This window comes from Rhinolophus hipposideros, assembly GCF_964194185.1.
Source record: "Rhinolophus hipposideros genome assembly, chromosome: 16".
Lineage (NCBI taxonomy): Eukaryota > Metazoa > Chordata > Mammalia > Chiroptera > Rhinolophidae > Rhinolophus > Rhinolophus hipposideros.
In genome coordinates this window covers 32,398,531-32,410,683 of record NC_138062.1, presented here as the reverse complement: position 1 = coordinate 32,410,683, position 12,153 = coordinate 32,398,531, and the positions used below count along the sequence as shown (strand labels likewise).

At 34.3% G+C, this 12,153-nt stretch overlaps 1 protein-coding gene across 3 annotated transcripts in view; it reads right to left on the bottom strand.

Moving 5' to 3' along the window:
• Positions 1-680: 680 nt before the first annotated feature.
• The window catches only part of HPGD (15-hydroxyprostaglandin dehydrogenase), a 28,650-nt gene continuing 17,177 nt past the window's right edge, over positions 681-12,153 (bottom strand). For 2 of the 3 annotated variants that reach the window (XM_081076399.1, XM_081076401.1), the window contains 3 exons: positions 6,392-6,468; positions 3,973-4,136; positions 681-2,966 (listed from right to left, as the gene is read on the bottom strand). In XM_081076399.1, coding sequence (XP_080932525.1) covers positions 2,828-2,966; positions 3,973-4,136; positions 6,392-6,468 — 380 coding nt within the window. In that variant the 3' untranslated portion in view covers positions 681-2,827. Of the gene's footprint in view, positions 2,999-3,972; positions 4,137-6,391; positions 6,469-12,153 lie in introns of all 3 variants that reach the window. The other variant, XM_081076400.1, reaches the window with a different exon arrangement.

Sequence of the window (12,153 nt, the reverse complement as noted above, 5' to 3'; positions counted from 1 at the left end):
ATATGCATGAGATACCTGCTGTATTTTCTATTCTTTTTCTTGTATTATATCCTATCCAATGTGACACACAGTTTGAAAAAAGATGGATCAAGTCATGTTACAGGGACCATGATAGTATGAAAATTTATCTAAAGGATTAAGGCATAATTAATCCTTTGTTCACTTTTTGTCTTCCTCTTCAGTGGTTATCTTGTTTTTGCTAGCTCAGCATGTATTCACCCTCTTGCTGGTAATGACAGAATAATTTTCCTCTTGGAAATTATCCCTCTCCTTTTCTTAGTCCATAGAGTTCAGGTCAATTTCTTGCCCACCTCTTGTGTCCCCCACCACTCTCCAATTCTTCCAGCTCTGAGGAAGCCATCTCATTTGGTTCTGGTCAAGCAGAGTAGCCACTTCTCTGACTACAAGGAATTTCTCATTGATTGTCACATAGCTAAGAAAGGTCAATGAGCTCTGTAGCCAAAAACAAGTTCTTGTTTTGCCAGATTGCAAGTTGATAAGAATCAGATTTAATACTGGAAGCATCACATGGAGAGAGCTGCCTAGGGGGGAAGCCAGTAAGAGGAAAGAAATGGAGAACCGATGAGAACATTTGTGACTTTGGACCCAGTCACTGTTCCTTGTTCACAGTAAATGTGCCTTTTGAAATTCTAAAGTAAGGAAAAAGCTACTCAGCAAATAATATTTAGTATGTGAATGACTTAAATTTTATTAAAAATTTACATTTTCAGACCTTGTCATTATTCTAAATTTATGAACAGATAGAGCAACACCCAACAGAAATCATCAAATAATCACTTGTATCTTAAACAGTACTACAAGTATCTAAAATTATTTTTATATGGAAAAAACAAGTTTGTTGGACATTTCAATGTCATTCTCAAGTCTCAATCTTTACTCAGTGTCCACATATTTTTGTTCATGCCTCTCTGGTAGCCCTACTTCATTTATTAAGAAAAACACATTTGAAAACATACATATTATTTACATTCGGATTTTCACTGAAAAATACAATTAAGGAAACTAAGGTTCTCTTCCCCCAATTTAATATTTATTTTTTTCTCAACCAGCATCTAGAGATAGATCATATAACACTATAGATTTATTTAAAGCTATTTATAGAAGATACATTTTAATATAAAATCACCTTTAAAATATAAATCACATTTTTTCAGTCCTACTCAGTATTTGATTTTAAAGGTTTGCATAGTTTATTGATTTGAAAAAGATGAATTCAAAACACAAAGTATACTGAAGGCTGCAATACAAAGAATTATCCATAAATGAAAAATTTAAGCTATAGTTTTGTACATAACAGTGTAAAAATATATGATAAGAGATACAAAACATACAGTATTCATATTGTTCACTGATTAGTCACTGCTGGAATGTATGAACAAGTTTGTTCATATATCATACAACTTCCTTATTAGACATTTACTGATGTTCATTTCTTGGTGTTTTTTAAATACATTGAGTGAAGATGTAGACAATAGTTATTCATATTCAAATTACTTCTTAAAAATGATGGCAATAGTTCTCTATAGCAGAATTAAAACAGAGCAAGATATGATAATACTCCAGTATCTCTAGGAAATATTCATTAATCTCACACGGATGGATTTTCCTCCCAGCTGGGAGCTCCGAAGTTAGCAGACAGAGTGAATCACTTATATAATATGTCTATTTTGTATGAGTGATAAGAGGAAATGATTGAATTGGAAATCTTGTGCTTTTACTATTATTAGCATGAATTATTGCTCACAAATAACATTACCCAAAGCAGGTGCATTTAATGATCCTATCTTAAAATACCTGACAGGGAAACCAGCAAAGCATCACAGCTATTTTTACTTCTTGTGATTATGGCTTTGAACATACAAAAATATTTACAGTTGAGGCTGTGATAAAATTGGTTTCTTCTCTTTAATAGCTATACACAGAATACTAAGTAAGTTCTGGAGACTAGAAAAAAAGGTGTTTTTTTTTTTGAAAGGTAGGCACTTTTAAAGTTGATACAAACAAAGAAGTAAGCAAAAAAATTGTATTTATATATTTTTTTCTTAATGAGCAATCTTAAATATAGTATTTTAGGAACACTGACTATCCTTTTTGCTACAACTATTAAACGTTTCGTTCCTGAGATTTTTGGAATCAGTTAAAGTTCTTAAAGTAAGCAGAGGAAAATGTTTTTCACAGATGGGAAGGTGAACTGTGGATCACCATCTCAGCCAGTTACTTTCTGTCATTTTCTCATACATCAGATTTTTCATTTAGGACATATTCACATTATAATTTACATCATAACTACTGGTCCCAAAATATGCCAAAATATACCATCTTTAAAGAGCTGAAATGTTCAGCTGAAAGATGGTATACAAAGTGAAAGGTTATTGTTACTAAACACTGTGGGTAGTTTCCCTCTTTTAAAATGTTAGTATCAAAACAAAATGAGTTTGTTTACATCTGGTTTGATTTAAATAACAATTCAAGTATCTCCTTTAAAATGATGTTCTGAGAAACAATACTTACAAACCACAGATTCAAATACATTTTCTGAAAAGCAGAATGTTCTTTGAACATCCTTCATTATAATCGTTACTTAGACCATAAGGACCACAGTCTAACTTTGGTCACATCGTATTTTTGACCGTTCCTAGTTTTTTTAACCTATGTATTTAACTAATCATTTAGGGAAAAATTAACATCAAATTCATGAAAGAAAGCTTCAAACAATAACGTTTCATTTAAAAAGCTATATTCAAATGAAGACATGGTCTGAATATGTCATTTGTGCTTATTTTCTGTTATGGCTGACATAAGATGTTCACTGAGCTTTTACATGAAATGGAGTTGCATCGTAGTCTTGAAAATGAATTCCCTTAGAAGTTGTGATCTTCATAATAGCGCCATTTAAAGCATCATCTTCAATGAGTGTTATTAATCCATTGGCAATCATTGATGGGCTGAAAGTGAAGGAAACATTGTTCTCTTAAAACTGAAAATGAGGCATAATTATTACATCATTTTGAGTTACTTTTGAATAATCTACTACCTTTAACATGTAATAGTAGGGAAATGTATACTATGAAATACTGCTACCTCCATTTTTTTATTCAAGTAGATATTAACTGAATTATATGATGAATTTAGTGGTAGATTTCTTTGGCTAACCTTCTGTCATTTTGACAGGAAGGATTTATGAATTTATACTTATTATTTACATTGAGAAAATGATTATTTTCTCATCTTTATCCTATCAGTAGACCTTAGACTTATCAGATAGAAATGTTATTGGAGTAGAAATAGGAAGAATTGTAGCTAACATTTATTGAATATCTATTATTTATTTGTTGCTCTTTTAAGTACTTTACATATGTCAACTTATTCATGAAATTTCAAAATTCCCTGAATTTGTTTTAGTTTTATATTATCTCCATTTTACATATGAGAAAACTGGGCTTGATGTGTAAGTTTAGGGTCAGTGGTGGAGCCAGGATTTGAACCCGGATGGTCTGACTCCTTCAACATGACAGCTATGAGTTTGTACTGTGAAACTGCAACTACTCTAATTCAGACAAACATGTATGTTGATCAATTCTTTCTTAGCAAAATTGTTGAAGTTAGGGAGCCATATGAAATTTCACAAAGGGTATACGTGAATATTGCTTGGAATTTAGGTACATAAGGTATCACTGCTTCCACAAGTAACTAAACATCACCTTTTAAACAAATATCTGATTAATGATGCATTGTCTATATCTCAAAGCAAAATTCATAACATATAAACACATTCTATTCAGAAACCCAGAAAAAGTATTTTCTTTCAGAGTTCGCCAAATCAAAACTTTGAAGCTTGCATTCATTTCTCAAATTGAAAACCTTAGTTTTTCCCTTTTTATTACTTATGACTAGATAGTACTTAGCACCCTCATATTAGGGGGGGAAAAAGATAGGTATAGTTTTACTTACTCCAAAATCCCATAGTATTTCATCATATCCTTTATGTGATCCTTATATTCAATATATTGTCCCATGTTTTCTTCTTTTTCAATGGATTCGAGGATGGGAGTATTAACAAAGCCTGGGCAAATGGCATTCATTCTCACACCACTTTTCATAAGATTAGCAGCCATCTGCCAATTGGAAGGAGAAGGTTGCAAGTTTCAGTAGTTTTATAAATGCACAGCACAGGACACACTGATAATTAAAGCTGTTTAAAAGACTCTGATGTGAAAAATACTAGTCAGATATCCTTCTAGCTTTATAACAATGGCAGTGTTAAGGTTAAGGCTGGTAGCAGAAAGCAAAAGAATACATAGCGAAGGTGCTGAATTAATTCCCGAAAGCCTCACCTAATTAATATTTTTTGTGAAAAATCAGTATTACCAGGCAACTCCTGAAAGTACTTAATTATCTAAGCTGTTCTTATCTATTGAACTCTGCAGGAACCTGAAAGTAAGAAGCTGAGGCTTAAAATTAATATCCCAAGTTTTCTTTTTTCTTTTTTCTTTTTTTGCCTAAAAACTACTGTTAGTGGAAAGTTTTAAGATTTTGATTGATTCTAAAGATAGTCAACTCTCTGGAAGGCTATTTAAGTACTTTCAGATTAATATTCTTAGGCTTGATTTTCAACATATTGATTGTATTTGAACGATCTGTAAAACAAAACGTAGTTGATTGAGGATTCCATTCGCTTACTTGCTAAAATGTATTTGTAACTCCTCAAAAATCAATTCTTATGGAACTTTCGGGGTCATTTGTGGACAAGCACAAACCAATGAGAAATCTGAGTTGCCCAGACACAGATGCTCCAACATTGAGGTCAAACAAAACAACGCTTTGTTTCTTTGTTTCAGCTCTTCTAACTATAGACAACTGTCCTTTTCATGGAGTATTTAGTCCATGTTTTTCTTATTTTTGTGCTTTTTGTTGGTGATTTTGCTATTTAAAATGACCCCCAAGCACGGTGCTGAAGTGCTGTCTAGTATTCTTAAAGGTAAGGCTGTGATGTACCCTATGGAGAAAACAACGTGTGTTAGATAGGCTTCGCTCAAGCATGAGGTAAAAGTGCTGTTGGCCATAATACCACAATGCATAAAGTATCTTTAAACAGAAAATCACATAAAACTTTAAGCAGAAATTGACATATGTATTGATGGGTTGATCAAAATGTGATCAGAGGCTTGCAGGAACTTAACCCTGGATAGACTCTAGAAGCAATGGTTCGGTATTCTCTAACTCAGTGTTCGCAAGTGATTTTTATAGAACGTAATTACCAGAATCAACTGTACATGTTTCCAGTTTTATCACTGTAAATATAAAATTTCTAGTCTTTGAGATTTGTTTTGCTTTTTAATCACTTATTGTGGGCATTGAAAGTTGATTTAAAGATGAAGTCTTTGCAAATTAAAAATGTTCAGTCAATTTAAGTGAAGATTGTGGGAGCTGCTTATCTTTCTTTTTGATTGAACACTTACTGGTCACACATCTGTCTTCTTTATCCTTAGTATATATTCGATTGTTAGTATTTTTCTCTTCATCTGTCTAATCTCTCTGTCTCACCTAGACTAACTAACCACTGCAGAGAGCTCCCCATTACCCTTTCCTCTTCCACCCTTGTCTTTTCCAACACATTCTTTAAATAACAAACCAGAATGGTCTTCCTAAAATGGAAATCTGATCTTGTCATTCCTAGGCATAAAAGAACGCACTGATGTCTGTACTTTGAATAAAACCTAAGCTCATTCCATGGACCATAAACCCCTCTTGACCTGGCTCCTGCTTACGTATCCAGTTATCCCTCATCCTACTTTCCTGTTCATCCAAGCTACTTTTTTCCCAGTTATTATGAAAAGGCAAGCATTCCCATTTCACACTATCAATGCACGTGGTCAATTAGGTCTAAAATATTTTTCTAAACTCTGTACACCCTTCACCCTAGGCCTCCATAGAAACATTGTCCTTGACTACAAAGTAAATTCCTGCTCCACCCCTCCAGCCCACCTCCATTCTCTCACTCATTTGTATAGCATCTCCAGTGAAAGCTAATGTCTGGGGAGCATACTGCATATTCTATTTAAGGAAGCCTGAAGTTAGTAATTTTTAAATTTGGAGTCAATTTTTCAAATAAAGACTATCTTCCCAGTATTTAGCCTGAGGATATTTTTCAAGAACACATCTACTTCGTTTTAAAGTTATCTATTCTTGACTTGGTCCTTTGTGTGATCTGAAATTATTTTCTATAATAAAGATTGTAGTATAATATTATTTTTCTATCTTTTACCCAGCTGTATTGAATTCTGAATTTATTCCCCTTGACTTTATAGGACTCATGTTTCAGATAGATACAGAAAGAGAAAAAGAGATACTATGGTTGTTATATCCTCACCGCTGCCGAGCGTGTGAATCCAATTATGCCATGCTTTGAAGCACAATAAACAGGCTGCTGTGCAACAGGCATGAGCCCTGAAACAAACACAAAATGTAAACAATTTTATTAAAAAGTAAGCAGATACAACCCAATGATTGCTACGCAAATGAATAAGTTGTGCCTATTCGTTTTAAAACTAATCTAGAAAATACACTAAAATAATTACCAGACAACTTTGTAAAAATCACTAGTCTTAGCATAGTTTATTCCTTTCATGATCTCTCCTGTACTGTCCAGAATTTATGGTAGTAAGTTACAGCCTAGGGATGCAGCCACGAGTGTGATATGTAAGCTTTTTTTTTGTCTCCCTGACTTTCTGTCAACAGAAGTCAGTGTTATCTAAAACACAAAGAGAATAATCTTTAGATCCAAAGAGTTGCCGTCTAATTTTGTTTTTAACTCACGATTTTAAAAAGTACATATTCTACGTTTTTGAAGTCTTCAAATGGCTGAAGGAGTTTAAATTACTGAAGTGGGATTTGGAGATGATTATTTGTCTTCATTATATATTAGTATGCGTTTCCCTGTCACTAATCGCACTGAATGAGGCCTCTACGTGTTTAAGAAAATTAAAAGTTAACTTCTTTTGATTTTGATCTATAGTGGATACCTAGATGTCCTCCCTCTATGACCTTGGAAAAGAAAACCAGAAATAAAAACCTTTAGTCCTATTTTATTTCCTTTCATAATTATGTACTCAACAACAGAATTCAAGCAATTGTAGAATTTGTTTAACTTTCCACATATACACAATAGTAATGTTCAAGCATGTGATTAAATTCATGGTCTGGAGAAAAAGTAGTATCGTTGCGTGTGTAACAAAAGTAGTAGTGTTGCATCTTTTCTTCCCTACCTCCTGGCCCACCCCCTCACCCAAAGAAACAACAACAACAACAACAAACCTATTTTACTGTAGTAACTATTACTATCAATCAAGCTTATTTCTCATAATTGTCAATTCTCCATCTACTCAATGGTAATATGTTTAATGAGATTTTGTATATTCCGATTTTTAACTAGTGTCTCGAATTAACTAGTGTTCACATTTTTTAAATTTGTAATTTCTCTGAGTCAAGAAAGAGTGCTCCCTGATGACTCTAATGTTATTAATATCAAAAATCATGCTAATAATACTCAATTATTCTGCTGTGGCATACTCATCTCCACCCAGCTAACTAGTCCCAGAACACCACCAGTCAGTTCAGCGTATTGTGCCAAGGTTCAGCAACAAATGCAGATCTTAACCACTCCCTGGGTGCCTGCCAGGTCTCAATTTATAAAGAATGTTTGCTCAAGAGCAGGTTAAATCCCTGAGAATGACAGTTCACATATTGTGCGTCCACCCAATAATCTTAAAGTACTGTAACATGTGATTCTCTTCTTGTTTTGTTTTTAGGTTAACTCAAATGTGTAAGTTAATTAAGTTTGGCAGTGTCAGTCGACAAGACGTCATGATGTCTGTACAGGGTACATACACAGTTGTCTTAGGAGTTTGAGATAAGGGAATAAGTAGGTGCACCAGACATTGCTGCTTCTTGTTCTTTTAAGTTAGTCGCTGTTTCACACTCTCCTTAAGTGTTTCAGAGACTAAGGCAGTGGTTTGTGAGTTGGTGTTCATGGACTGCAGGAAATGCAGAGTGAACCTTCATCAGAGAGAAGCTCCCTGACACAGCCACAAAAAAAGCACAAAGAGGCTGTTCATAAATGTTGTCGAAGATGAAATGAATTTGGAATGAAATTTTGTTATGTATGTGGAGGTATTGAACTTCTGAACCCAAGCTGGTTCGAAGTGTCACAAAAGTAAAATAAATGCTGTTATGTTGGTTCTGTTGAAGAAGCAAGCACAAGACATACTTCCCTTTAAAGGGAGAATTGGAAATGCAACCAGAATGTGAAGGAATTTGTTTGCACTTTCAAAGTGGCACTTGCTTTTATGAATCTTGGTGTCACATACTAATGATATTTTCACTGTTGGGCTGCAAAATGTTTACACTTGCATTGTTTTCACGTTCTGACACTAGATCAAAGGCTGCCTAAATTAATTTCATACATGCAGAAATCAAGAGTCCTTTTTGCTTTATTTTTTAACAGCTTTTTGAAATATAATTGACAAACAATGAACGGCATATATTTAAAGTACATGGTTTGATAAGTTTTGACAAATGTATACACCCATGAAACCACAACCACAATCAGGATAACGAATATATCTATCACCTGCATGAGCATATCTATCACCTGTGTTAGTTTCCTCGTGTGCCTTTGTCATCCTTTCCGTTCTCCCTAGGCTACCACTAATCTGCTGCTTTATGTCACAATAGATTAGTTGACCTTTCCTGGAAGTTCATATAAATGTAATCACACAGTGTAAACTCTTTTTGTCTAACTTTTTCACTCAGCATAATTATTTTGAGATTCACCCATGTTGTAGTGTATATCAACAGATACAGATCATATTCCACTGTAAGTTAAACCCCTCAATTGTATATACATTCACCTGTTGAATATATTTGGGTTCTTTCCAGTTTGGGGGTATTACAAATAAAGAGAATCCTATTATTCAATTACTTTATTTAGGCAAGTCAGAATGAATTAAATAGATTAAACCAGTTAAATAGAGAGCTCTTCTTTATCTCTCCAAGTAGATTTTAACTGTTGCTTCTTGTTTCCAACAGGCAGGGTGGGTTAGTGATCTGTAGTGCTTTGTCCCCAACCTGCCAATTGACTCTAAATGTGAAGACTTACTATTTCTACCTCAGTTTGCTGCTTTGAAAAGGGAGGCGACATAGAGGGAGAAAAGCTCTTTTTTTTTTTTTTTTTTTTACAATGATTTTAGTTGGGGTGAAAGTTTTTCAGAAATCCAACATTTTCTATTGGATCTCAAGACCCATTTTTCCTTCAAAAGTATATTATTACTGCTACTGTGGCTTAGCTTTAGTATTGATTAACCATACTTCTGTTACTTTAAACCCACAACATCAACTATAATGTCTCTATGTGTTTCAAATAGAAATGCGTTCTGAGGCTGGTGATGAGGGTCCACACAGAGAATTGTGCCAAGTGTGCATGGTGTGACTCTAGGGACACCATTCATGTGGTAGTTCGTATAATATAAACTGTGCCCCCTAATGTTCCTGATTTAAAACCTGCACAACTATACAGAGCAGCCCTCTGTGGTAGAGAATGACTAAGCAGAAGAGACTGAGAAGGAGGAACCAGTGGAGGTAGGAATATAAGCTAAGTGTTGTGTCATAAGAATTAAAGTATTTTAAGAGGCATAGAATGGTCACTGTTATCAAATGAGAATCCCTCTCTTCGAGATATTAACATGTCTCAGTATCACTCATCTGAAAATGGTATCTCTCTTGGTTTCACATCTTTTCCCAGCTACCATGCCATTTCTCTTGACAACAGGAAGTCCTCAAAAGAGTTATTATATTCATCGTCTCTACTCCTCACCTCCCATTTGCTCCATAACTCACTCTAATCATACTTTCATCTGACCACACCAGTCAAACAGACCTTAGGGAAGTTGCCAAAGGCCAACATCTTGTTAAGGTGAAATTTCTTGTCTTCATCTTGCTTGATCTCTTCCTCAATAGCAATCAATACTGTTAATTCTGCTTAAAATAATAATCCCTGAAACACTTCCCTCTAAATTTACACTGGTCCTTCTACCTCACACTCACTAGCGGCTCTTTCTCATGTCCTTTGCTGGCTCTTCCTCCTTGACCAGGCCCATGAATATGCTGGAGAAGTCCAGAGCGGTTCCTGGTCCTCTTTGCTGTTCTATGCACACGCTTTCCCTAGGTGACCATACCCATTCCTGCAGATGAAATTCATTTAATCTCTCTCTCTTTCTCTCTCTCTCTCTCTTTCTCTCTCTCTCTCAGACACACACACACACACACACACACACACACACGATTCTCAATTTTAAATTCTAGATTTCCAGCCAGAATCTTACTCTGTATTGAGCTCCTGAGAGGGAAGTTTGGGTTCTGTATTGCCATATATCCCATTAGTTTTCTTTCCTGAAAATATAGTGTGTGCTAATTCAAAAGGTTTTATGGGAGTGAATTCATTTTAGAAATACGTGTTCAGTAACCAATTAAGTACCAAATGAAGTGAAAACATGTTTCAAATATAGTCAACTGAAACACATAAAACTAATGGGAGGACCACCATTTTATCAGAATGTTATTTCTTATAATATTTAACCATTTAAAAATGTCCTCTTAATCAAGTTTGTCGATAGGGATTATAGCACAGTGGTTTTAGACTTTGGCTGCCAGACTGGCTGAGCTCACCTGAATCAAACACAGTTACTGGATGGTGGACCCAGTCTTATTTTACTATAATATAAGACCTGGTCTTTAATACAATACAATACAATACAATACAATACAATACAATACAATACAATACCAGGTCTTATATTAATTTTTGCTCCAAAAGACACATTAGAGCTGATTGTCCAGCTAGGTCTTATTTTCGGGGAAACACGGTATAATGAAGCAGTACTTCAGGGGAGTTTTGCCAGTGTAATGACTATAGAACCAATTAGTTGCTAGAATTAAGCTGGGTTTTTAAAATCTTCCAAATTAATTCCCATATGCACAAGGAACTTATGTTGTCTTAATTGATTTCCCTAAATTGAGTTTCTTTAGCACTTCTATATAGTCTATTTTAAAATATTTAAGAATAACAATGAAACAAAGGATTGTGACAATGAGAAAGCAGTCTCTAAAGAAATGTCACATTTTGTTTAATGTTGTGAGAAATCTTTAAAATTTGTGCTTAAAAATGGATACCTTACACTAAAAAATAATAGATGTTTCAATACTTATTCTTGGCCCAATATTGTGCAAGTTTACTTATAGAATTGCAAAATGGTTCTCTACAAAATATAACATGTCTAATTAGTAACATGATTAGTCTCTCATAACTGCAGATTTAGAAAATAAAAAGAAAGACCAAGAGAGGGAGAAATTCTACCCACAAAACAGAGAAATATTTTTTATAACCACTCAGGATAATAACACCAAATGGCCACCGACTAATGAAATAATTATTTAAAAAAAAGTTAAATGCCTAAAAATTACATAGGTAATTATAGAACAAATAAGGAAGTCATTTAGAAAAATAAAACATAATTTCCATTTACACATTAGTTCTTCCATCTTTAATGTCCTTTCTACCCATGTTTTACAAGAGATAACCTTAATCTCTACATCTTATAGATCTGGGGTGTCCAAACTTTTTTCAACGTTTTTCACCAAGGGCCATATTTGGTAAAATACACAAACAGCTGGGCCACTCAATCGAGGTGAAGTATGTATTGCCTCACCTGGTTTATTTAAGTAAACTAAATATATTTTTGGAATTTGCTGCGGGCCAATTAAAAATGGATTGCAGGCTGCAGTTGGCCCGCGGGCTGCAGTTTGGACACCCCTGTCATAGATAATAAAAAGCTCAAAAAGATTTTGTGCAAAAACCCAAAATTTGCTCAGACAGGGCAATTGTACTGAATCATCAAACATATTTTCTTTTAAATGGCTAGAAACCATGTAAAACAGACTATACAGAAGTGCTAAAGAAATTCAATTTAGGAAAATCAATTGAGAATCTAAGGATACTAACTGGTCTTTGTCTGACAAACAAGCTCAGCAGCTGTGCCAAAAAGCAGGCATCTGAATCCCTCACATTTTCTTTACAAT